The 27393-nt window shown below is 46.5% G+C and overlaps 1 protein-coding gene across 4 annotated transcripts in view; it reads right to left on the bottom strand.

Annotated features, from left to right (window-relative positions):
- Positions 1-27393, bottom strand: part of ULK3 (unc-51 like kinase 3) — a 296553-nt gene that overhangs the window by 65962 nt on the left and 203198 nt on the right. For all 4 annotated transcript variants that reach the window (XR_013609866.1, XM_078685126.1, XM_078685127.1 and 1 more), the window contains exon 13: positions 20836-20876. Coding sequence is in view for 3 of the 4 variants with exons in the window: in XM_078685126.1 (XP_078541252.1) it covers positions 20836-20876 (41 nt within the window). In the remaining variant the exon portion in view is untranslated. The remainder of the gene's footprint in view (positions 1-20835; positions 20877-27393) is intronic.

Genomic DNA, 27393 nt, shown 5'->3' with positions numbered 1-27393 from the left:
CAAAACCGGAAAAATGATCACCCCTGTTACCTCCCCTGTATCAGCCGCCCAAAAACTGGAATTATGAAACTACCCCTCATTTCCGGTTGTGAGAGATGGGTCGATTTATGCCCTTACCACAAGTTTCCTATGCCCCTGGTTGTTTCCCATAAAACCCCTGTCCTTCCTAATTAAGTAATCGGGCTGTAAAAGGTTACGTAGGATCCAGAATGATGTTTTACAAGGTTAACAGACTAGTCCAAGGTAAAGAAATCATCAAAATGAACCCCGTAGTAGTTGAAAAGCAGGATGCATCAATAGAACGAAAATGTTTAGCCATGTTCGTCTCCCGGCAAAATACCTGCGTAGTAAATAATTGTAAAGGAAAGTCATAGTAAATCCAACAAGCCCGTCTCCGGTCATTCATATGCCAGTTGGGAACACCAATATAACGGGCATTTTCATTCTTTGCCTGGAGCTGGGAGAGAAATAGACTTTTTTGATTATCTTCATCTGCAAATTCTCTAAAGACTGTCTTTTCAAACTTGTTTAAGGGTACTGCTGTTGGAGGAGAGAAGGACCGGATGTGGGAGCACGAGGCCTGACTGCAGACTAAGGAACACCTGCGACATTAGCCAAGGCGAGACCACGACAGAAAAGAGCTGCAGGACGAGGCACTGTTTTCGACAACATGAGAAGAAAGGGTCGACCTGATGCCCCTGCTCGATGTCCAGTGTCTGTCGACAAGTCCCCGCTCTCTGAATTCGGTCACACGCTCGCCTATTGGAAGTCTCTCGTTCCCCTAGTTTGTTCCTAATTTGGCCTTGCTCCATCCCCCTTTTCCTCTGACCTACCCTATGGACTGTTTTGAACGCTCTTCTTCCATCTGAACTTTCTGACAATCACCTCAAAGGACACAGGGCGAAAGGGACCTTTCCGACCAGGAACGCGAGGAAAGGGTCGTGCCCTGCAACGCAGAACTTAGAACCGAGCTGGACTCGTAGCTCCACCGCCGGTGCTCAACAGCGCCAACGAAAGGCAGCAAAGAACATTTGACATCCCCAATCGCCGTTTCTGCTAGACTTCATTTCTCTCCCAGCCGCCCTTGTATTGATCATGCTCCAATCCGAACCTGATATGTATGTAATCACCTGCCAGTATGAAAGGTACTTGCTGCTCACGCTACAGAATCGTTTTTGTATTGCATTTCTATGACTTTCCTGCTAGACAAATTGATCAAAGTTTATCAAATAGGCCCGCCTCCTAAAAACTAGAAATGTTAAAATGTATTGTTTACGACTCTTTTCATCTAGGGTTCCTACCGTTTTCTTTCTCATGCCCACCACAATAGAACCGAGTAGAAAATGAACCAGCAAGATGTCTTGAATATGTTAAAGGGAGGACTGTTGAAAATTAGTACGTTTCGGTGAACATTATCTGCGCCATCTTGCCTCTCCCCCTGATGCCACACTTTTGTCGTGCGCGCCCGCCATTTTGTTAGATGCCCCGATCAGAACGAACCCTTTTGCATGCCGCTGGCCCCTGACATAGCCTTTCGCCTTCACTAAGCCTGCACGCTGACCACCCCCTGCTTGCACCTGCCTTGAGTCATAAACCCCTCTTCGGCGCTGCTCTGCCCCAGGCCCTCATCCTGTTCCCAGCGCGACACCTCCCTGCTTCCCTTTCATGATCTCCGGCCCTTAGATGCAAACCCCTTTTTCCCCGTGTGCCCGTTTTGTCTTCCCCGTTCCCAGGCCGACACCCAGCTCTGCCGATACCATCCCTTGCCCCTCCCCGTACAATAGAAAGCTTCCCCCATCAAAGGATCCCCGGGTTGATCAAAGCCCCCACTCCATGAGATCCGATCAAACCCCCACATTCCGTGAATCGGCGGAATATCCAGCTGCGTGATACTCATCACCTGTTGTGACTAGGGTGGGGACTTCGACTGTAAATGTGTGTGGGAACGGGCTCAAAGGGAGTTCCGGGAATGTCCTTTTCATACATCAAAGCTTTAACATGAATGTGTAATGTACAATAAAGTCATAAACTTGTGTATAAGAGGCCAGGCCTCAGGGATGCAGTTAGAGCACCTCAGAACGATACCTTCTGTCCGTTTCGTTGTGTTCTCCTCCGGAGAGAATAAAAAAACCTTGTTTCCTGCTTTCCAGTCTCCAGCGCCTGCCTCTTCATTGATTAAATAACTAGAGGGTCACAGAGGCAATTCCGCCGGGCAAATATCGATTGCCCCCGACCCGCCACAGGTTTTTACAATCTTGACAGAAAGCACACTGTCAGATGGTTTGCGCACCTAGATGCGATCAAGGAAGCCCGAATTGGAAGTCAAGAAAACGTTGATGTTGCATATGATGATGACGAGGAGGAAGAAGACGTGTCAAACACTTCCCTTACACCCAGTACCCCTGTCAGCAGCACACCCAATGTGAGGCACACTAAGAGTGTTGGAGCGAGTGAGACACCAACGCACAAAAGTTCACCAGCGAGCAAAATTGGGTCAACGAAGTCATTATCAGCCCGTAAATGCTTGGTCCAGGGCAACATTAGAACCATGTTTTCTTCAGACGTGCCATATGAACGCAACCACCCACTGACGCGTCTGTATAACACTAAGATGGCTAAAATGCTAGCTGTGGACCTTCTCCCTTTTTCTTTTGTAGAAGCGGTAGGTTTTCTAGAATTAGTGGCAACGCTCTGCCCTAAATGGAAGGTTCCTAGCCGGTTCTATTTTGCCAGAGTTGCGGTTCCAGCACTACATGAAGATGTGCTGGAGGCGATTGGGGCAGCTTTGCAGAAGAGTGCTGTTCACACAATACATCTGACAACAGACATGTGGACCAGTGGCGCAGGCGCTGATTACATGTGCATCACTGCACACTGGGTCTCTTTTTCAGGTGTTAAAGCAAAGCTAAACGCAGGTGTTGACCCGGACCAAGTTTTCAAAGCTGCTCGGAAACATGCAACACTAGCCATGTTTGGCTTGGAGAAAAGTCACACATCCGAAAACATTTTGGACGAGTTTAACAAAAAGGTCTCGAAAATGCTATCCCCAAAAAAACGCCAGATTGGTTATGTTTCCACGGATAATGGCGCCAATGTAGTTAAGGCCATGTCGCTGGGTGGCTATTTCAGAGTGCCGTGTTTGGCGCACTGTATCAACCTGGTAGTTCAAAAATTCTTGAGTGATAGAGATAGTGCAGCGTTCGCGGTAATGGCCACCTGCCGCAAAATGTGCAACCATTTCAGCCATTCTTTTAAGGCCCGGAAGCATCTGAGGAGGCTGCTACTTCAAAGTCGAATACCAGTGAAAGCACTCATCCAGGAGGTGGCAACACGTTGGAACTCAACCTTCTACATGCTTGAGCGTCTGTATGAGCAGTATACGGTACTCGATCACTATTTCTTAACAGAGGGTACATCTCAGAAGGAGGACCTGCGGATGGGTGCAGCGCAATGGGACATAGTTAAAAGCCTGACAGACATGCTTCGTCCTTTTGAGTTCTTCACGCGTGCAGTCAGCCAGGAGGACTGTAATTTGGGCAAAGCTATCCCATTGTTGTGCATGCTGGAGCACCAACTGATGGTGGTGTCTTCTGAGTTTGAAAAAGATGTAAAAAAAAAAGACCATTTTATTTTGTCTGAGAAATTATTAGAGCACCTACGTGGTGATGAACGTCTTCAAAAGATCAAGTCAGAACAGCATTACATTTGTGCTACTATTCTGGATCCACGCTACAAAAAGGCGCTGGCAGGCGAAGCATTCTTTCCTTTTGCTGATGAAGATGTTCAAAATTACAAACATTGGCTAGCCTGGTCAGCCAAGAGGTTTGAAAAAGAACGGCAGGTTATTGAAGGAGAAGGCAGTACATCAGCATCAGCAGGCCATCCCCAGTCACAAGAATCCACTTCTGCACCTGTGGCTGGGGCACAAGTGACCTCTCAGCCGTTAAAGACACCGGCAAGTGGATCATCTGCACCACACACAACACTAACAGTGGCTGCTGTGGAGGATTGGCTAAGTTTGCTTGGGTGTGGTTCTCGTAAAAATGTTACAGGCACAGCAAAAACTAAGAAAAGTGGAGGAACCGTTGATGACCTTCAGTCGATGGTGCAGGACTATCTGAATGACTCAACAGAGGTCTTTCTTAATGATGAGCCATTGCAGTATTGGCATGGCAAAAAACAATTGTGGCAACAGCTCTCCAACCTGGCTATAAACTATTTGTCTTGCCCACTCGCAAGTGTGTCTTCTGAACGTGTTTTCAGTGCTGCTGGTGGCATTGTAACTCCCAAACGGAGCCGCCTCTCGCCCAAAAATGTGGAGCGGCTGACAATGATCAAGATGAATCAGCACCTCATACCACCAGATTACAAAGTACGAGAAAGCACGCCGCATGAAGACGAGGAGGACGGCAACGTAGATGAGGGGATTTGTTCTCTGTTCGGTGGCACTGACCTCATCCTGCCTGAATTCGCAGAGTATGATGACGAAATCTTCTTCTTATTCCCTGACACCGAGCCCTGAAAATGAGACAATGAATCAATAACTTTCTTTTTCGTCCTTATTCACTTTTATTCCTGTGTGTCTCTCTTTCTTTGTTTTGCACAGTTAATTTAATTCAAACTTTAATCACCTAATCCCCAAAACAAGACCATCAGCAGAACTGTCTTCACTTGTTTGCTTATTGATTTGAAGGTGCCGCAGTCTACATTCCTCAGGTTCACAAGTTCTGAAGAACATGCTCCTCTATCCTCCTCCTCCAGACTGCGATTTCCCTCAAAGCAGAGTGCTGGATTACGCCCAATGAAGAAAGACTCAGCACTTGTGGGGGTGTTCTACTTCTTTGCGGGTGAGTTGACGGCTTTGGGCCCATTGCTGTCAAGCTCTAATAATGGATAAAAGTGTTTTGGACCAAATATGAGGTGGAAATTTCTTGCCGTTTTTGCTGACTTGCTTGCCTTTGAGGTGCTCTTTGGCGGGGTTCCGGGTGTTTGTGGGTGAGTTTTGGGGTCTGGGAGCACTGCTGCGACAGTCTCATCTTGATTGCATTTGCTTTTCAGGAAATCCGTGGTGGAAAACAGGAGTTATGATGATTGGTGAGTGGTGACCTAGCTGCACAGCGCGTTTGGACCGAAGGCCGAGAGATATAGTAAGTATGAGATTTAGCTTTTTCGCTGTTTGGGGGTGTTGTCGCGTGCTTTTTTGCGGGTGGGTTGGCGGGTCTTGGCTGGGGCATTCCTGGGAAGGTCTAATACCGGATAGAAGTGTTTTGGACAAAATCCTTAAGGAAACACCTTTTGGCACTTTTTGTAAGTTAGGGTTCGTTAGGGTTAGCCCAAGCAGCAGGATTGCATGTGTTTCGGGGTGTTCTATTGCAACGCAGTTCTGGGGTTTTAGAGCACTGTTGGAGCGATGCTGGCTATGGATACTTTTGCTTGCTTGCAAGTGGTTTGAATACAATCCACGGTCGGTAAGGGTGTATTTGGGCCTACTGTTACTTTCAAAGTACGTTTTGTCACCATTTTTCTGCTAGTCATCGTTTTTGGAGATCTGATTGGGGGTCTTCTACATTTTTGCGACTGGCTTTAGTAAGGATCTTGGTGGGGGCATTGATGGGAAGGACAAATTGTGTTCTAAAACACAGTTTACAGTACACCTACCTTGAGGGGAAAGATCCGCTATAATATTTTGGCCATACTTATTTATCCTTAAAAAGGTGACTCAGACAGAGCACGCAATTTCAAAAATATTGTACTGTCTATTAGGGAAATCAAAGTGTGACTTTTTGCACCACATAGCGTACATACGTTTTATTTATTTATCAGTGGTATTGTAATAGCACTTCCTGTTTTCCGTTCAATAATTACAGGCCGGGTTTCAGTCAACATCCGCCAGGCAGGCAGTGGACACAGGGTGTCTTCTGTCAGTGGTCACCAACATTGATGGACGAAGCGTCAGCTGGAATGGAGGAGTGCCGCTAATAAGAGGAATTGTTTGCTGCATGCAACTTACTTACCAAATTCAACAGGACAACTCCAACAACATACAGAATACAGATACAGTATCCATTGTTTTCTTCTATGAGTGTGACTGCATGTGCTTAGCTTTAGTTTGTACCCAAAGATTTCTTTATCTTCAATTATTGTTTGTCCAGGCTGTGCATTTTTTTTCTTCTCTCAACAAAACCTACCCAAAAAGAAACCCCCATTCCCATCCATTTTCCAAACCCTAACCCTCTTCCCCCGGGCTGTGTTGTTTTGCTTGATGTCTGACTAAAATGACATCAATAATTCCACACACTTGCTGGGGAGGATAAGGTCATAGCAACAGGCTGGTGAAGGAATACGAGGTTATCTTCTAGACTTACTCAGCTTCAGTACTATTTCTTCTAGTAGTAGGAGCCAATGTCAAATAAATTCAACGCAAGTACTAGTTATACTTGCAAGCAAATACTTTACCATTTGTTAGGCTACATTATGGCACTGTTCTAGTGTACTGTCACCTGCTATATTCTTGATCGTACCGTAACTGTTGTAATGCTACAGTAAGGACAAACCAGGAAACGTTTTCTTTTTTTCCATAGGCATGCAACTGCCACTGTGTCACACCACTACTACCACCGCAATGAGGAAATTTCACCCGCCCAGGATTGCCAATGTTAATCCCCATTTCACGTGGAGCCAGTCCTGGGCCTAGCCCTAATTTCTAACACAAATTACAGGTAAGATAAGCGTTTGGTGGGAGGTAGTATAATGGAGTATTAGGACTAGACGAGAGATTGACGGTAGTACTACTAAAGTCCTACGACTGTTCAGGAAAACAAACTTACTGTTACACCCCCGTCCCCCACCCACCAGACTGAAAAGCAGTAAAAAACAGGTATGGTCAGATAAAGTTCAAAAAAGTATATTTATGTAGCCCTAACAAAATAATCTCCCTCAAGACCCTCCCTAACCCCAACGATTGTCTTTGAAAAGTCCCAAAAAGAACCCAACTCCCAAATCCCACCCCCCAAAAGTCTCTAAAAAAAGGGCAAGGGACACTCCACTACTGGAGGGTGCTGGTGAATTTTGCGGCCAGGGCATCATACTCCTTGCGGAGGGTGGCAAGGTCGTAGCGGAGGCCCTCCACCAAGTTCTTGTACCTAAGGACCTCCTGCTCCAGGTAGGACATTCGGACTCCTAGGCGGCGCTGGCGTGCCTTGCAGCTCCTGTGGGGGGCAGCTGGTCTTTCAGCTGCTTGGCGGTGGCGGTTGGCTTTCTTAGCCCGGCTCCGTACCGCTGGAGCACTGCGCATGCTGGCGGCCCGTGGGGTCACGGAGGAGGATGCAGCTGTCCCAGTCGAGGATGTTGTAGTTGCACCGGTCGACTGCGTGTTCTCCTCCTCCTCCAGGGCCACCAGCCGCCGATATTCGGCGACAGTGGCATCCAGCCTCCGTTGCCGGGCCATTCGAGCCTGCTCCCTCCGTGATGTCGATTTGGAAGGAGCAACTATATGAAGAAAGAAAGACATAGTCTGTAACCAATGCTCCTTAGCATTAATAACACAAAGTGATTGAGCCGAAAGTTGGGTCACAGTACAAGTAGCAAATTGAAAGCACAGTATATAACTATTGAGGACAGTATCTATGTAACCTCCCACTTCTGCATCCTTGTTCTAACATTAGTGGTAGTTTAATGAACAAATTCTACGACCACTATGGACTTCCATTACAGTCGACTATGACAGTACACCAGTCTTATTCTTCTTCTTCTCTCTTGTTTAGGAAAATTGGTACGTTATCTTATGCAAGCCGGCAGAATGGCAGCACAGTGAACTTGCACCCGAGAAAAACAGTTGCACACCATGATGAGTGAGACAGACTGGCGTTACTGTACCGGTCCAGTACATGCAGGTGGTGAAGCTATTACTTTTCTATTATGGGTGGCACTGAGAATACTCTGTTACAAGGGCTACTGCTTAATTAATTTACCTTTCACCCTACAGTGCAAATGAGTACTAGAAAAGGAAAATGAAGAAGCTAAATAATTTGATTATCTATCACTTCACATGGGACGTATTTGATGACATATGGGATGACTTTAGGTGCTTTGCTTAATATTGAGTGAACAGTGATACACCCACACATGAATGACGTACTACAACTAAACTAAAGTTATTAAGAGAGGTACGGAGTGTCCACCGTAATAACCGGATATATGCTGTGCTTGCAGTTGCAATACAAAGTACTGCTACTATTCATGGTAGTATTGGACACATTTACAATTTCTTTTCCTTGCCTTCCCTACACTGGAACGGACGTGCGGGTGCGGTGGTACATGCTCTTCAAGGTAACACTTAGTTCATCCAGCGACCATCTACTCTCTCTAGATACACATGTGCTATCTAAGAGTCAGAGAATACCATGCTCCAGGCATCCATTCATTCAAAGTATACGCACACATACAGTTTCTGTTTCACCCACCCAGGCTGCTGTCCTTCCACCCATCCTTGCTTCATCATTGACCCAGCCATGCACCATACCATATTCTTTCCTTCCCAGCCACCTCGGGGGCCAAGCAAACACATATCGTTCTTCTTTGCCAGCCATCATAAAATTTCGCGTCCCACTTACTTACACGTACACCCTTCTTTCGCTTTTCGTTCATCCCATCCATCACGTTCATCTAAGATCTTATTGGGATTCTTCTCACCAAAATCTTCACAGCTAAGTCGGAGTACATTTCGAGGAGGCTACTACCTGGTTGATTTGTAATACACCCGTGCAGAAAGCACACTATGCAGTCTTCAATCTCAATAAGTAAGGAATATATAGCTTACCTGTTCCCGCCACCACCGTGCGAACCCCCACAGGACCGTCCGCCGGCTCTTGCACCGCTTCCTCCCCAGAGTCCTCCGAGTCCTTGCCCAACACCGCCACCTCCGCGCTGGCCCCGCCACCAGATGTTCCACCTACAAAGTACATTTAACCCCATGGATGCTCAGCATATTCCCCTCCTGTGCTGAGATTTGATGATTCCCATTATTCATGACGAGCTGGGCTCGTCATGAGCGTGCGAGGAGGCTACTTCATGACGAGCCCAGCTCGTCATGAGCGTGGAAGGGGTTGAGAATGTTAGAATACACCACTCACTACTATATAATATTTGGTCTAGGAGTAATAAAGAAATGTTAAAAAAACAGAATACAATGTAATAATTTGTGACTGTCTACTCTAAAGTAAAAATGTCCCTTTTTCCAGGGAAGGCTGTTGTCTTGCTGCACTTTTATGCACAACTGATGAATGCTTGCTTTTTATTTTTAACACGCACCACTTTTTCTCCTAACAGACAGAAGCTTGACTTCTAAGAACACGAGTCCAGGATCAAGTTCAAACCAGGTGAGAGCTCGGCTCGACCACAAGAAATGTGTCCAATTAATCGTCAGCACTAAGCACTTTTCCGTTTTCAGTTAAATAGTTTTATGACAAAGTTGATTTTAAGAAATGTGTTTACTTTTAATAAAGCTTTTAAATTTAATTAGACTCTGTGGTTTTTGGTCCTCCAGACTAGAGTGGATGAGCTAAAGGTTTTGGAATTTTTGCAAGCATGAGTGCCTCTGACACTTCTTGACTGTGACTCCGTACTCTTGTCCTGCGTAGGATAATCTAAAGATCATTGGGGATCAATTATCGGTGACTTCGGGAGCTAAATGACTCTGCCACACTATCTAGTCAGTAAGGAGACAGTGCATAGAGCTATTGCTGAATAGAATGGGAGTCCAATGGAATTGCCAAATGTCCAATCTTAGTTAGCTACACAGACAGACTAATAAGAATAATCTAGTAATACCACATGGAGTCATATTAGAGGCAGGATAAGAATTTATATCCAGTCTACAAGAAGATCAAAGACGATTTAGAAAAAATCGAATGAGGAACGCTAGGAAAAAATAGGTACTCTTTATTAAAATTTAAACTTACTGGGGCCAGCAAAGGAGCCCTCGCCTGCCCGATCCTGGCCTGCATCCTCCTGAACAGCACCCTCCTCCTGTGTCCTCTTGCCCTTGGGGGGAGCTGATGTACAACATGAAAGAAAGAAAGACCAGAAAACATGGATGAGATTTGTCAACCAAATCAAACATTTCAAAAGAACAATAACAAAATATTTTGGAGAAATAGCAAATAGATAGACAACTATTCCACGGGATCTATCTCATGTGGTATACTACGTTATTCGTATTGCCTGATTTGCGGACCGTTGACTTAGAAAGTTCCTATGTAACTCAATAAACAGACTACTAAAGAGGTTTGCCTAGGCCTGGCAGGCAGCAGTCCGCAGCACGCGAAGTGACAGACAAAGTCCATCCTGCTTGCAGATCAGTGAATACTCAAACTATCAATCCACCGACCACCGCCACTATTTCTTCTTATAGCCATGTGTCTAAAGGAAGGACTGGACTTCAGTCTGTTGGGGCTGATTTAGAAGTCCCTGCCGGCTCATTTTCCTCCATTGTTGCGTGACTTTTGTGACGCAGCGGCAGAACAAAAGACTCGCCATGGTGTTGGTGCGGCGTATATATGTATCACGTTGTAAAGCCCTGCGCCATCAGGGGGCGTTCCGGCGCAAGGGAGGGCGTACCTGCGCAGGAACGAATCCTAAAAGTGGCTTAGGGAAATCTACAAGATGTCAATCAGTCACTTTTAGGACAATGATGCATGACTCAAACCCTGCGCGCTTGAAGCCGACGTACGGCTTGATGCAGCATTGGGGAGATAGGGTACCCCAGAGCATTGCTGGAGCTGCGCCATCGTTGGCACGCAACTCCAGCAATGCGCCGCCTTTACGGCACAGATGCGTAAGGCTTCTGTGACGTTTTGGGCCAATGGGTGGTGGTGGCATGGCACACAATTACTGCCGCACCCCTGCTACTTTGCAGGGATGCGCCGGTAATTGAAAATATGACCCTTAGTGTCTAGCATTACGCAGTTCTTATCTTTACACTACACTCATACATAATTTCTCAGGCCAATGAAATGAACACAAAATACAAAACAAATAAGCATAGTAGCAAGCAAGGCTACTGAGAAGGAGAGCAGTGCACCTGAAATGCATAGAAGATTTTGAAATATAATTTACCTACAATGTAATCGGCAGCATTATTGCTCTTGGTAAAGAACAAAGATTTGCAAATGACAGAGCCGGATAAAACAGAGTAGTGATGAATAGCTACTACTACTCACCAAGCCCGGGGACCTCTACGCCGAGCGCGTCCAGCAAGTCCCGTTCCCGGTCCATGACATCTGTCCAGCGGTGGGTGGCCTGGTTATATGTGCGCCGGACCCCAGAGAGCTTAAACATGGCCCGGCACACCTTCTCCCACCGCTTCCGGCGCTCCCGGATGCCATAGCCGGTTGCGATCTTGCCGCCTCCCAGGATCGTCTTGGGGAGGCGGCGCTGGACGTGGAAGATGAGTGCGGCCACCTCCTCCGCGCTAAAGATCTCCCGTGGCACCACTTGCTCCCCCCTCAAACGCCCGCACGGGAGCCGGGCACGGGATGCGGGACCCTTCCCCTTCTCAGGGTGCTTGCCGGCTCCCTTTACCATGGTCTGGGCAGAAATAAAGTTAAATGATAAAGAAGAAATAGAATAGTGAAGAAGAAAAGAAAAGAGTTTAAAAAAGTAGTTTAAAAGTAACTAAAAGCAGCAGAAAACACAAAAATATAGAGCTAGAAAAATAGAGGGATAGATAATAAGTAAAATAGATCAAATAAACTTCAAACAAGCAAAGGATGGCAGAGATTCAGAGAGGATACAGAAAGCATACCCAGAACCATAGCAATGAATGAGAAACAAGATGGCCGCGCCCGTTCACGACCGCGTGGGTAAGTTCGCGCGAGATTTTCCTCGCGAGCACGCGCGAAATTGTACTAGCGAGCAGCACAGTTTGCGAGATTACACATAGCGGCCAGAAACGGAATTACGTCACGCAAACAAGATGGCCGCGCCCGTGTACGACCGCTAGGGTAACTTGGCAAACGTATAGCTACAAGTGCCTCGCGAACACGCACAAAATCACGCGAACATACACGTCGCAAAGAAAAATTTAGTGTATTCGCAAGCATTCGCGGCTTCCGAAATCGATCTCGCACGGATTCGCGCCCCAAAAAACGCGCGAAATTGCAGAAAAAACGATTTTTGCTAAACTGAAAGCAATGAGCAGGTGCAAAAGTTCAAACTTAACATTAGTAACATTCACTCTAGTGCTTCCTGAGGGGCCCCTCCAGAGTTTGCAACTATTCTATGACCCTGCTATGACCCAAACAGCAGGCTCATAGAATAGCTACAAGTAGACCATAAAGGTCCTGTGAAAAAAAATTGCACTGCAACAGAAAGCAAATTACAGATAAGGAAGGAAGCAGGTGCCAGCCAGACTGGAACTTTCAAAATAACTGACACATTAATCAACCCCAAATTAATTCATGGCAGTTGAAGTAGGGGAGGTGTGCTTGCTTTTTTCAAACCCCATAAACTACAGTGATAAACAAACCTAATGGGTGGCAGTGAGGATGTACCAGAGGGTGGCATGGGTGTCCCAGAGGGTGGCAGTGGTGAAACAGAGGGTGCTGTGAACCTGTGATGATAAACCAGACGTAGAAACAACATAGTCGCGGCCGTTGCGATCCGAAAAGTAAGTTCGCAATTGCGAAATTGTCCCAAAATCCGCGCGAACGCTCGCCAACACAAAAAACGGGAAAATCTGGAAATCCGCGAGAGTTCGCGTATTGTCGCGGATTGCGAATCCGTAAATACGCAAATTCGCGTACGCGAGATCCGCTAGATCCGCCCATGCTTAGTCGTGAGCCAGCATCGGGACGCCAGAAGCTTCTTGGGAGTGGCCAGCGCCCGTAATCCTATAGCTTGGGGCTCGAGCTGCCTGGGAAGTGCTACACCGAGGCTGCGGAATCAGCTGACATGACCCAGAGGCCTGCGGCGGCAACTACGTAGGGTGTCCTCTCTGAGCCCCGTGCTGCAGTAACACACCAGATTCTGGTCCTGTGATACAGGGAAGTCGGCTGAGCGACAACGGCCTATGCAGTTAAGCTGGACGGTGCGTTGCTAACGGACAGATCGCACTTGTGGCCCTGGTAGTGCAATGGAGGTGTACTTGGCATTATTGCAAGGCAAATACCCAGCATAACGTGGGCACTGCGGGACAAACTAAACCGTTACTGTGCCATAAAAGATACTACATAGAAGACACAAAACAACAGGTTAACCTAGAGCAGTAGGACAGCCCGGGGTAGGGTTCAGGCCAGTTGGTCACTGCCCGCCACCACCCACAGTTGCATCGCTCCATAATCAGCAGTCCATTAACTCACCTGTGTGACATCAGCTCTGTCTTGCTGGGATCTGGAGCTTGGGTGCTGAAAAATTGCTATCCACATTCACTTTTGCACTGTATTGTCCTCCCACAGAGATGGGGGAAGCAGATAAAATACAGGCAACGCTACAGTTGGACCACCAAGGAACCGGAAGTGGCCGTGTAGCGGAACAGGGGGACCCAGAAGAACCGCCCCGGAACCAGAGTCGGGAGGAGAGCTACGCCAAATATTAACAGCAAGGCAGACCACATTAACCACCATTGATGGGGAGATCGCCGCCCTAACATACTGTGTGGCCAGACTATCAGAAAGGATGGATAAGCACGCAGGATGCCAAGATATGGTGGAACGCAGAGTATCTGACATGGAAGATGCCCAAAATGCTGCGGCGGAAACTCTGCGAAAATTGGAAAAGGCACTGGAAGTGATTCAGACAAAGGCAGAACATTTAGAGGCACACTCTAGGAGAAATAACCTCCGTATACTTGGAATTGCAGAGACCACTAACACAGGTAACATTGAGCGCTTTGTGGAAAAACTACTGATGGAATTGATGGGAGCGGAGAACTTCTCCAATTTATTTGTGGTGGAGAGGGCGCATAGATTGCTGGCACTGCAGCCACCGCTTGGAGCAAGACCACGGCACATCATAGCAAGGCTCCTGAATTACGGGGACAGAGATGCTATGAAGGTATGGAAGTCTCCACATATCCTGATTTTACAGAAAAAGTCCAGGACGTACAGAAAAAGTTTGCGCCAATAAAGAGAAAGCTACAGGAAATTAACGTTGCTTATGCTATGTTATACCCAGCCAGGATTAAAATTACCATAAACGGTAGTTCAAGGATATTCGGTGACCCTCTGAATGCGCAGCAATTTTTACAACAAAAGACCAAAGTGAACAACTAGTGGAAATCACCCAGGTGATGAGAGAAGGACTCAGGCTGCACCTCAGGTTTGGATGACCAAGGGTAAAACCGTCAAACTAAACCGAATATCATAGCCAGGTATAATCAACTGCAGGCTGACCAACTCTAAAATACCAGAACGGAAAACTATTAATACAGACACGGAGTAATATCTCCTAACATGGGAGAAAAAGACCTGAGTCAGACCACTGTGCCCAGCCCGGGAAAGACAAGTATAAATTATGTGAGGATGTGTGCTATTGGCACACTGAAGCTATTGGTCAAGTAGCCCTCCCGCTGTGTAACAACGCAGGGGTGTCCAGCGGGCCGCTATCGCTCCCATGTGCATGTCACAACCTGTATCTACAACTGTAAAGGGGGTGGAGGAGGGGGACTTTGGGGAACTGAGTTACAGGAGGGGCATGACGCTGATACAACTGAGGTATCCGAGTGGGAGGAGGCAGTGAACCGTTGGGGTTGAGAACGGTTCATATAACCACCAACCAATGTTACACTTGAGCCATTGTCCATCTTCACCATACAAACCTCTTCATACCAATAGTTATTCACAAATACGGTGTGTAATGGCACCAACTAGTAGATCCCTGACCCTGCTCACCTGGAATGCAAGAGGCCTAAACAATCAGTGAAAGGTCAGACAGACTGCCCTATTTAGAAAGACACGGAGTAGAAGTAGCATGTCTGTAAGAAACGCAGCTGGAGGCACAGGTATTACTAAATGTGGGCCTAGATGGGCATCTATATGATTTGCATCCTAATATTCGACATATGCCAGAGGGGTATTACAGATGGTCAAGAAAACCAGTCCATTCATGTTGCTCAACTAAATCGCGGACTCTTACGGCCCATACGTTATTGTGTAGGGCATCTTTGGTGGCATGAATTTGACAATTGTTAATGTTTATGGCCCTAATACGGATGATCCAACTTTTTATGCTCAAATATGAGCGAGGCTGCATGCGCTCCCACCAACTGTAATAGTGTGGGGCAAGGAATTTAATACATGTATAGATCCATCACTTGACAGATTGACCAATAATGATAGATCCAGCATCAGGCAGCTAGGGTACTTAAGGAGGGCATGGAAGATCAGAACTTAATTGATTTATGGAGGCTAAGGTATCTGGGGCGACGGGAGGGCACATATTCCTCAACTACACACATTAAATGGTCCAGGTTAGATTTCTGGCTGGCTTCTCGTGAAGTCAGCACGTGGATGCGGACTGTGGAGCACCTGCCAAAACCCTCTCTGATCATGCCCCTGTACGCTTGGTATTGCATTTCCCCACGCACACACCTAGACAATTTACTTGGCGCTTTCCGACACCAGCGCGGTTAGACCAAGTTTTCAAAGCTGAGGTGCGGCAGGCTGTCAAGGAATACTTTGAATACAACACAGGATCAGTCACAAGTATGCTACCACTATGGGAAGCCTTCAAGGTGACAGTGCGAAGTTTATGCAGAAGTAAACAAAATGGCATGCTGAAGGACATCAGCCAACAGCTTATTCAGCTAGAAACAACAATCCAGACACTGGAAAGAGAACATGAGAAAACATCGGATGCTACGCCGTTGGCCAAAATTAGGGAGAAAATGTCTCACTACCAGGAGGCCGCAGAAAGCGAGGTCAGGTTTTTATCACGCAGACACACAGCACACAGATATGGGGAAGGGGGGTACCCAGGACACATGCTTTCAGCAAGGCTACAGCACATTCACACCCCAACGCACATAGTGAAGATAGCGGATGCCCACAGCAGAGAGCATTATAATACATCAGCTATTGCAAGGGTGTTCACGGACTACTACAAGTAGCTGTACACTTCAGGACAAACGGTCATAGAAAGCGAAATGACAGAATATCTGGAGGACGTGGCCTTAGCGTGGCTGTCCGATACACAAATGGAATTCTTTATACAACTTATAACAGCCGATGAAGTTAAGGAAGCGATAAAGTCCTTGCCAAATGGGAAAGCCCCCGGTACGGACGGGCTACCAGGCTAATTTAAAAAAAAGAATAGTGACAACCTAGTTCCACATCTTCTCATCATGTATACAGAGACCTACGATCAGGGCGTACTCCCTCCAACCTTACGAGAAGCCTTGTTGATAACACTCCTTAAAACCAGATAAAGCTCCTGACCAATGCGACTCATATAGACCTCTCTCACTCATTAATATCAACGCTAAGATATTGGCCACTAGAATACAACCCCTAAGTCAGCAGTTAAAAGTAGTTGTGCGAGTCATCCTTATGGTGCCACTGAGAAATAAATAGCCACATCCTAGAACACTAGGATGACTCACACAACTACTGCTCTATTCATCAAGATTTAGTATTCTTCTTTCCCGGATAATGCGAGACGATGCAATACATATTTAAAATATATACTTTTTGTTGTTGATAGCCCCTGACGAAGGGTGTTGAATACACCCGAAATGCATTGGGAGTGATTTTCTACATGTTTGTATAGAAGTTGCACTTCGCACATTGAAGTTTCATACAAGTTATGAATTCTGCTTCGGAATAAAAGCGTTGAGAAGAAAGACGGACAAAGTTATTGTCTTATGTTGATTCTCAGATGTATTGAATTATTTTGTTTACGCGGAGTACTCTTAAAAAACTGTTACACTGTACTAAGTTTGATGTATAAATTGATGATACACTCATTCATGAGTGCTACAGGTAGTGCACTCTCTGTCTAGGACTGTTGGGCCCTAGTTAATTTTTCTCACCTTAAAACATAGGCAATACAATTTTAAGTGTCCATATGAGGATACTATAACACATCAGGGCAATTGTTAATAAGGACTCCTCTTATCAGGTAGCAAGACATTTTGAGCAAGTACACAAAAGTAGTCTGTATAATTTACAGTACTTTGTAATAGATCAATATCGGACCGCAATAAGGAAGGGTGCCTAAGGCAATTAGAATCCAAACACATTTTAAGGTTCAATACGAAGGTCCATATAGGTCTCAATCTTGATGAAGACCTGCATGGCCATTTATAATTTATTTTCTATTCAATTGCACTGAGCCCGTAATCCTTTTTGTATAGTATATATGATCAATTGTAGTTATGGTTTTTAACTTTGAGCATAGGGCACTTTATATTAAGTAAGTGGATTGAGGTAATGAGGGGGAGACACGGACAACGAGCACATTGCACTTTGGGGAACTTGCGCTTCAATGGGAGGAATACTTTAACTAAGCATACAATACTTTAATATTAGCAAGATTGAGTATCCATCTAGGGTCCGACAAGGCAGCTCCGCACGTACTACTTTACTATTAGTGAGTTTTTATTGTTGCACTTTGCACATTACCCTTTTATGCACACCCAGTCTAGGGGAAGGAGTTATATCAAAGTGTTCATAAGAGAGTCGGGCTGCAGTAATATGGGTCGAAATCCAAGAATGGAGATGAAGGTGCGCCATACTTTTTAGTTCTATGATGGTACGCACTATCAAGGCGCATGATTTAATGGAATCTAGTGGTCTGATGTGCGATACAGTGGTAAATAGCTGAAAGTGATTCGATACTATAACTCGCGCGCCCGCCCATTTGAGATGTCATGAGTGATGTCACTAACCATGTCATAAATGATGTGATATGTGATGTCATCAGCAGTGCATTGCAGGCACGCGTGTTATAGTTAGCTGAACTAACTATAACGGGGGAATTTCTAAGGTTTTGTACGAGTGCCATGTCCAACTAAATATAACGCCCCTGAAACCTATGGTTTTTCAGTTAATTTATTTGGTTTTTTTAAATGCTAATTTCTAACTATAATGTGCCTGAAACCTATGGTTTTTTCAGTGAATTCCAAAGGGTTTTTAAATACTAATTCCTAACTATAACATGCCTGAAACCTATGGTAGTACATGTGAAGAAAGAAGAAAAAAACACAGAAAGAAGCAAAAGAAATGCAGAAAGAAGCACCAGAAGTCCTCAAAGACGAAGAAAAGTGCACGAAGAAGCAAGCCATGTGCAGAAAGAACCAACAGAGGAGCAGAAAGAGGCCTTGTTACAAAATCATCCTGTGCCCACAACTTTTTCAGACAGGTACTAGTGTTAACTGACTGACTAACCAGACCTAGAGCCAGTGGTATGCTAAAAGTCACTTAGAATACTGTGAAAACACCTACATACACTAGGGAACACTATGTGTTGGGGTATCCCTGTGATTAGCATGACCTTCTCTGTAAGCTCCTAGTATATAATAGGGCAGGGGGATTAAAACTACGTCTTAAAACGCACCACAGGGTGCGTTTGCACACTGGTGAAGGGAGGAGCGGGGCCTGAGGTGACGTGTGCAAACAAGCCCTGTGGACGGTTTAAGTTGGGGGATAAAGTCCCCAGAATCCTGAGGGTCACAGGGGGCCAACTAACCCACCAGGTATGTCCAGTAAGTGCCACAGATTTGCATTGCAGAGAGGTGTAAAATGGGGCATGGCCTCGGACCACCTCTCTGCAACGCAGCTCTGTGGTGCTTACTGGAGGTACATGGCGGGCTAGTTGGACCCAGTGACTCTCAGGATTAAAGAGGACTTAATTCCCCAACTTAAAACGTGCCACAGGGCGTGTTTGCACACGTCACCTCAGGCCCCGTCCTCTCCCTTCACAACTGTGTAAACACACCCTGTGGCACGTTTTAAGTTGGGGAAATAATTTCCCCTTCAATCCTTTGGGTCCCTAGGGTCAAACTAGCCCACTAGGTACCTCCAGTAAGCGCTGCAGAGCTGCGTTGCAGAGAGGTGTAAAAAGGGGCATGGCTTAGACCACCTCTCTGCAACGCAGCGGCTCTTACTGGAGGGACCTGGTGGGCTAGTTGGCCCCCAGGGGCCCTCAGGATTGAAGGTGAATTATTTCCCCAATTTAAAACACGCCGTGGCTCTTACTGGAGGTACCTGGTGGGCTACTTGGCCCCCAGGGACCCTCAGGATTGAAGAAGAATTAATTCCCCAACTTAAACCGCGCCACAGGGTGTGTTTGCACACATGTCAACTCAGGCCCCGCCCCCTCCCTTCACCACTGTGCAAACACGCCCTGTGGCACGTTTTAAGTTGGGAGATTAACTCCCCTTGAATCCTGAGGGTCCCTGGGGTGCAACTAGCCCACCAGGTACCTCCATTAAGCGCCACAGAGCTGTGTTGCAGAGAAGTGTAAAAAGGGGCGTGGCCTCAGAACACCTCTCTGCAACACCACTCCCAGGCGCATACTGGAGGTTACTGGGTGGCTAGTTGACCCCCCAGGGAACTCCAGTATTCAAGGGGAATTAGTTCCCCAACGGGGCCTCCGGTGCTATGCCGGTCATTTTTAAACACGTTTTTGTTCAAGAAGGGGGGCTGTGTGGCCCCCCTTCTTTTCCTAATTTTTGGCCCTGGGAACCCCATCCCCCAGGACTTAACCCCTAATTAAAAAAAAAAAAGATTTGAAAAGGAGCTGCGTGGCCCTCTGGAGGCCTTAATCTGCTCCGGGGACCACATCCCTTGGGCCATGGCCTTTTTTTTTAAATGTGTTTGGAGGGGGGCTGCATTGCCCCTCTCCTCAGGCCACTTATGGCCCCGGGGACCCCATCCCCTAGGGCCGGCCTTTGTTTTTTTATTTTATTGAAATTTTGGGGAGGGGGGGCTGCTGGGACCCCTCCCGGGCCACTTGTAGCCCCGGGGACTCCATCCCCCAGGACTGGCCCTTTCCGTTGGGGACTGTGGGCGGCTTCATTAATAATTAGCCCCCAGGGTGGGCGAAATGCCGCGGGCAATATTTGTATGGGGATGGGGGCCCAAAGGGGCCCCCCAGCCCCGAGTACCGCCACCCCCCGGGGCATTATAAGAATATGTGCGGGGGGCTCACAGCCCCCCCCAGCCCTGGGTACCGCCACCCCCTGGGGCATTATAAGAATATGTGAGGGCGGCTCACAGCCCCCCCCAGCCCCGGGGACCGCTACCCCCCGGGGCTTAAAAAATACATTGGTGGGGGGGCTCAAAGCCCCCCAAGTACCAGGGACCGCCACCCCCCAGGGCTTTAAAGATATATTTGTGGGGCGCCCCCCCCGCAGCCCTGGGGACCGCCAACCCCCAGGGGCTTGTGTTGCATTTAAAGCCTCTCCACACGCCCCGGGGGCCGCCACCTCCCTGGGGCTCTAAATATAAAAATGGGGGGGGGGTCTGTGACAGACCCCCAGCCCCGGCGACCACCACCTCCCAGGGGCTTTGGAAATGTTGGGAGGGGGCCGTGCGGCCCCCCTCTTGGAGCCCTGTCATGGCCCTGGGGACAGCCACTCCACAGGGCCGGCCCCTGCAGTGTCCCGGGGTGCCCACCCCCGGGACACTGCTGTTTGCTATGGCAGGGTGGGAACAGAACACTGCAATATAGATATTTGTTACAAACATACATGAGCCTTCATATGTTCACCACTCATTTTCTTACTCTTACTTATCAATCTATTATGATAATAGTTAATAGCACCCGATTTAAAAAATGTTTAACTAAAAGCAGAACAAGCCCATCAATGTTACAGGAAGCCCCTTCTCTACTCACCTCTACATGAAGCAGCTCTCGTCTCCTCCCTACTGGCTCCGCTATAAACAGAAAAGGAAAAACATCACCAATGAAAGAATGGCATTACTAGCAATGTGCCATACATCATCAGTTATAAGACAAGATACAGTGCAAGCTTCCTGAGCAGTGTCCAAATACTGTGGTAAAACAGCTTCCAACATACAATTTCTCCACACTGAACAAGGCCAGCACACTAAGGGTAGTATTAACATGAAACTCCACCTAGCCCTACCTGGATGGCTCTTCACCACCACCAACACTGGCCGTCTCTCTCCCTCCCTCCCTCCCTCCCTCCTTCCTTCCCTTTCAGTACGACGATTTTTCCTTTTACCCCTACCACGCCAGATCCGCAGCGCTCGATTCCCCCTTCACCCAGCTCAGTGCCCGGAACGTTGCTCTCTTGCTCGTTTCCAACTCTCCCTCCTTTCAGGTAGTTCAATCCTCACTGGCACATGGGAGAGGTGTGGCGCCGCGGCCAGGGCGACTGACGCTGGAATCTGGGGATCACGGTTCGATCCCCAGCGCTAGCAGCAGATTAGCCCAGCACCATGTGACTCTGGGCAATGGCTTGCTTAATCTTCCTGATGGCCCCCAGCGCCTGGAGACCCTTACGGGTGATTGTTCGCGCTTTACAAATGTGGATTACTATTATTATTATTACTGTAAGAGCGCATCTGCAGAAATTCCACCCAGGCCTTTGCAGACTTCTGTTTAGCCCCTGTGCAAACCCAAAGGTTGAGCCTAATACTTTGTTAGCTGCAGTGTCCTGGACTGGCTTCATTATGCCATCACAGGTGTCAGTGGTGATGAAGTTGTAACTATTTATATTGTGGAACGACGTAAAATTATTAAATGTGGTGTCCCTAGCAAGGTTGGGGATGTTAATTGTGACATGTAAGTTTATGAGCAGTGGAATAAGGTAGATTTATGGTTTATTTAAATGAAGCTGAAGGAAACGAACTTTTTTTTTTTTTTTTTACTTTTGATTTCTGAATAAAGAACCATAACTTTCTCTAAACTAAATGTTTTGAGTTCATTTTATGATATAGAAACAACTCACTATGCATCTTCTTCCACCATATGAAGAGTGTATTTGGGGCATGGCGTACCTTCCAGCTATGCCGCGAACCCAGAACTATGCCGCCAGAATTTGAAGTAGCCTGCATTTGCCATTGTACAGTGCAATCTCGGGAGCTAAGTGTATCATTCAGCAGCACAAAGTGTCAACCGTCCTGCCCCCATAGTTCCATTTATTCTGGTTTGGAAGTGTGCAACTTTGCACAGGATATCACCACACCAGACTACGCCCCGGGCCCAACCGCAATGGGCTGTCATCACGATCCAGCCCCATGCGTCAGAATCTGCTTTATGCAGCTCCATCCAAAGCGGATTCCTTGTATTTTGGGGCAAGATGGAGATATAAAATATCTAGAAAAATAAGAAGGTAATAAACGTAGGGATGCATGAGTGCTTTAGAATACATATGGATGGAAAATATCCACAATATAATAAAAGAGTAAAAAAGCTAAAAAGCTAAATTTATTGCCTACCGAAAACAAACTTGAGTTCCAATCCTTAATATGTTCTGCATATTTTTTTGGTTGGACTCCAGGTGACAAATAAGACATTTGCTCCATATACCAGTAGATTGCAATGTCCTTGTACCCACTGTCATTTTTTTCAAGTTCCTTATAAAGAAAAACTTCTGGAACAGGATGTGGCACAGCACCTCCCTCTACCACAGAAACAGGCCATAGCTTTATTTCCAAAGTTCATAATAATATCCTAGACAGGAACTCGCCATCAGATACTCTGCATACCAGAAGTGCTGAAGTGATCCTTAGTTCTCCTTGTATATGGTGCATGCTGCATGCATTGCAACACTCCATGCTTTCTGGATACTCTACAGGTCTTCTTAGTTGAAGGCATTGCCTAGTTCCTTATGAAAAACGTCTTTGTGTGCAAAATAAAGGCTCTCAGAGCTTCTGGGACTTTCCTAAAACTGGTAGTTAAATGGAACGTTCTGAATAGGACCCTTGATTTGGGAAACTTTCCATGGACAAGGAAATATCAAAACAGTTTTCTTTGAACACAACTTAATTTTTTTGTAGTTTTTAAATCCAACAGAAGCCACGCGGCTTTCACCTTGCACAAAATAAGTATTTTCTAGGAAGTTCACGGACCCCTCTTTTTGCCCGGATTAATACATAACTTCCTTAAACCTTGCTTTTAAGCCCATATATATTACATGCAATGCAGAGTTTTCCCACTGGTTTTAAAAGTTGCAACCTCTTTCAGGAAGGAGTGTGCAGTTTCCAGGGCCGAGTACAGGAGGAACAGTTTAATCCAACTTGTTTTATTGTGCAATTAATTAAAACGATCACAATCCAACACAAAACATTTGTATCAAGTAATGCACCTCATTTCGACTGCCTAAAAAGCGCACAAGTATCAAAGGGAGATTAACCACATCAGCATCAGCATCAGCATACATTGATGCCAGCAACCCTGGTCTGAATTCAAAAGTTTAAAAACAAATTATTCACAGTGGAACCACAATCGTGCAGTTGTTTACACTAAAAAGCCTATACATGAGCAGCGGTGCTCTGAATCAACCTGAAGAATTTAGAAATGCACGTTTCACATTACCAAAAGTTTTAAAATAGTGCAAAGTAGATCTTAAACTGTATAAGCCTCCTCTGTTCTGGGTTCACAATCCAAGGCTTCAAAAAAGTAGTAAAACGAACCGACATTTGTGGATTCGAGCCTTCCAGACAAAAAATAAGCGTGTGGCGACTGGTACGGGTGTTAAAACAAGTAAACATTGGTTTTAACCATTTCCTGCAAAGTAGCAACACATTTGGACATGAGCCAACGATTTTATTTTATATGCACATAATCAGCATTTTGTGGCAGCTTGAAAACTTTTTTTATTTTGTAGTACATCTAAAGTCGGCAAGATGCCAAGCAAAACTGAAGCAATTAATGTATTTAAAAACAGAGAAAAGGCAGCATATAAATGCGAATTGCCAGAACTGACATCAGAATTAGCAGGCATGTGCTCTTTTCATGAGTGCCTACTTGACTTCCTTATGTGAAATCAACTTGACCTGCCATTTAATGTGCCAAATGAACTGAGCAGGAGCACGACCACCTTCCCACAGCTCAAGAACATGTAATGATTCAAGAGCTACATTGGACTATTTCTTCCAAAGGCTTCTCAAATGACTTTTCCCTACACATGCTTGATTCCACACTAACCATTTCAGGTGCCGTCTTCAGCCGACCAGAGGTGGTAGTAGCATCGTTTCATGTAAGGTGCCTCCAAAGCTCTGGATTGCTTGTACAAGTTAAACACTAATCTTAGTGGTGGTGAAGAAATTCTTGAGAGTTTGAGCAGAAGAGTTCTGTATGTGTCACACTGGGAAATGTCTTGAAAACTAGATAAAGTGCCTCGGATAATTTCTGCTAAGAAATAAGATGGAATTAATTTGGCTTTCCTTGAGGAGTGATTGCAAACAATGGTTTGACAGTTTGTCACTGAGCGCAAGGCAAAAGCAAGCGACTTTCGATTTTATAAATTTTTCTCAAGCGTGACACCAGAAGATGTATAACTAGGCACCTTCTCCAAGGCTTTCCCCATTTAAATGCAAATGCGTAGCCTTAGAATCTTCCTAATAAACAATTTCTTTGGTTTTGCTTAGATTCACATCTTGTGGAACTAAAAGTACGCATCCACAACAGTGAGAAGTCTTTGCAAAATGGATCCATCAGAGCAGAGCACAATATTGGCTGCACACTGCAAGGCCAATTTTGGTTTTAGAATCAATCATGCTATATTGCGTGGTAAAAGATAATCATTATACACAGCTTAGCTGCCTACATCAAGACGCCGGCAGAGCGTAATCTTATGATCAATACACAGGGTTTAGGTCTACATCCCAGAGGGCCACCCCGCGATAACATTCAGACCACCACGCAAAGATAAGGCACCTGGCTAAGATACCATTTTTGTAGAACAAAAGAAACAAAGAAATAGACAAACAACTAAACCCCCCTTCACCCCTAGCATTCCCCACCCCGACCCTTCTCCGCATCAGTTCTTAACCACCAGTCCTACCTCTCCCTAACAGCCGGTCCCAGGCTAGTATCAATCAGATTAAGTTTTGGTGGCCCCTGGTGGTTCCAGGGGAATAAGTTGTAAGATTTGCAGGTATTCTGGGCACATAAATTCCCTCATGTCTTTTGTAAGGAGTTGCAAGAATGGGGCCCATAGTTTCTCATATTCTGAACCCTTCCCATCAATGCTGAGCGAGAGGCGCTCCATCGCCAAGAGGTGCCAAAGCCTCTGAATCCAATCTCGAGCATCTGGGGTTGTAGAGGATCCCCAATGCGCTAGTAATACCTGCCTCGCCGCAAGCAACGCTAGCGCTATCTGCTTACCCCTCAGCCACCGTAAAGGGAAGGATTTAGGATGGGGAAATCCCAATAACGTGTGTACAGGTGCTCGTGGGAATGTAATCTGAAATGCAGTGTCAAGGTCATCGAGAACCGTTGCCCAATACCGCACTAGTTTCGGGCAGTGCCACAGTAAATGTACCAAGGTGCCAGTAAAACCACACCCCCGCCAGCAGAGGTCTGATTTAGCTCCATCCCATGATTTGATGCGCGCTGGGGTATAGTACTAGTAAGTGACTACTTTATAGGCAGATTCCGCGTCCGCAGAGTTGGAAGCAGTGTGGTGTGCCCGGTAAAAGACGTGCTCCCATTCTTTTTGCGTTAAAGGCATCCCTAATTCAGTCTCCCAACAGATCTGCGCCTTTGTGCGTTGCTTCTTGGGGCATGCAATGATCATGGCGTAAAGCTCAGATATAAGTCTACGGTCATCCTTTTTACAGACCAGCCACTTTTCAAAGGTAGTCAAGGGACAGGACATAAGAGCGAAATTGGAGGGTTGGGTCACCCAGTGCGCAAGCTGTGAGTAATGGAAAGCATCCGATTCTGGCAAGTCATGATAATCCTTACACAGTTGAGGGAAGGGGATCAAGCCATCTAAATAAAAAAGAGAGCCTACCCTTTTACAACCCTTCTCTCTCCAACGGTGGAAGACTGGGGACACGCAACCAGGCGGGAAGTCGGGGTTGTCCACAATAGGGATCATAGGAGAGGGGAACGTAGTCCAGCCTCTCTGGCGTGCTAGCTGATCCCAAGCCTTAAGAGTTGGCGAAGTAATCTGAGAGGAGTATAAGCCCCACGCTCTGTGCTTGCGCGGAAGCCAGAGTTTGCGCCAAATATTACAGCCAGCCACTGTTTGGTCCATAAAGTTCCAGTGTTTTCTGGACAAGGGCCTGTTCCATTCCGTGATGTAGTGGAGACAAGATGCTTGGTAATTAGCTCCCACTAGCGGGAAGCCCATCCCGCCACTGGCTTTCGGCGAGGTGACCAGTGATGATGCTAGCCACAGTTTTTTATTATCCCACAAAAATTTGTTAAGGAGCCCCTGCAATTTCCGAAGGGTGCCTGGAGGTGGACTCACAGGGAGCATCTGAAACATGTAAAGGATACGTGGGAGCACAGTCATTTTCACCGCCGCTAATCTACCATACCACGCTAGGTGGAGGCGGGACCAATCAGACAATGCCTTGGTTGTTTGATACACCAGTAATTTATAATTGAGGGAAGTTGTTTTAGCGATAGACGAGGTCAGCCGAACGCTCAGATACGTAATGTCAGTGTGCACCCATTGGCAGGCGAAATCCTGTTTCAGGTCCCGGACCTCAACTTCAAGAATAGAGATGTTGAGAATTTTTGATTTCGAAAAGTTAACTTTAAACACTTCAACACTTCCAAAAGCAAGAAGCTCTCTCGACAGGTGCCGCAATGTAGAATGGGGTTGTGTAACCGACAGAATGACATTGTCCGCATACATACTAATTTTGTGTGCGTCAGCGCAAAATTTGATACCTATAATGTCAGGGTTCAATCGAATGCGTTGGGCAAAAGGCTCCATTTAGAGCGCAAAGAGCAGCGGGGTCAAGGGACACCCCTGCCGCATACCTCTGGAGATGGGAGAGAGGGCTGATTTACACCCGTTCACTCTCATCGCCACTATGGGGGCTGCATAGAGACACTGGACCCATCGGACAAAGTTATCCCCGAATCAAAAGGCACGTAAGATTGCAAATAAATACTCCCCTCAACGCGGTCAAAGGCCTTATCCGTGTCGATTGAAAGCAAAAGGGCCTGAGTGCGAGCGCTGTGTATCAAATCTATAAGGTGAAGGAGTCGCTTGGTATTGTCCCCTCCTTGCCGCACCGGAATAAAGCCGGACTGGTCCGGTTCAATAAGGCCAACCATCAAGGTGCTAAGTCGCGCTGCCAATATGCTCGCGAAGAGCTTAGCATCGATGTTAAGGAGTGAAATTGGCCGGTACGACCCGCATTCTTTAGGATTCTTTCCAGGTTTAGGAATAACGGCAATTGCTGCCTCAGACATTGAGGAATTACAAAGTCTTGTTAAAAAGGGAGCCAGCTCCAC

Source organism: Lissotriton helveticus, chromosome 3_2, assembly GCF_964261635.1.
Source record: "Lissotriton helveticus chromosome 3_2, aLisHel1.1, whole genome shotgun sequence".
NCBI classification, from domain to species: domain Eukaryota; kingdom Metazoa; phylum Chordata; class Amphibia; order Caudata; family Salamandridae; genus Lissotriton; species Lissotriton helveticus.
Note: the sequence above shows the minus strand (reverse complement) of the source record. Positions and strands in the feature narration are given on the sequence as shown.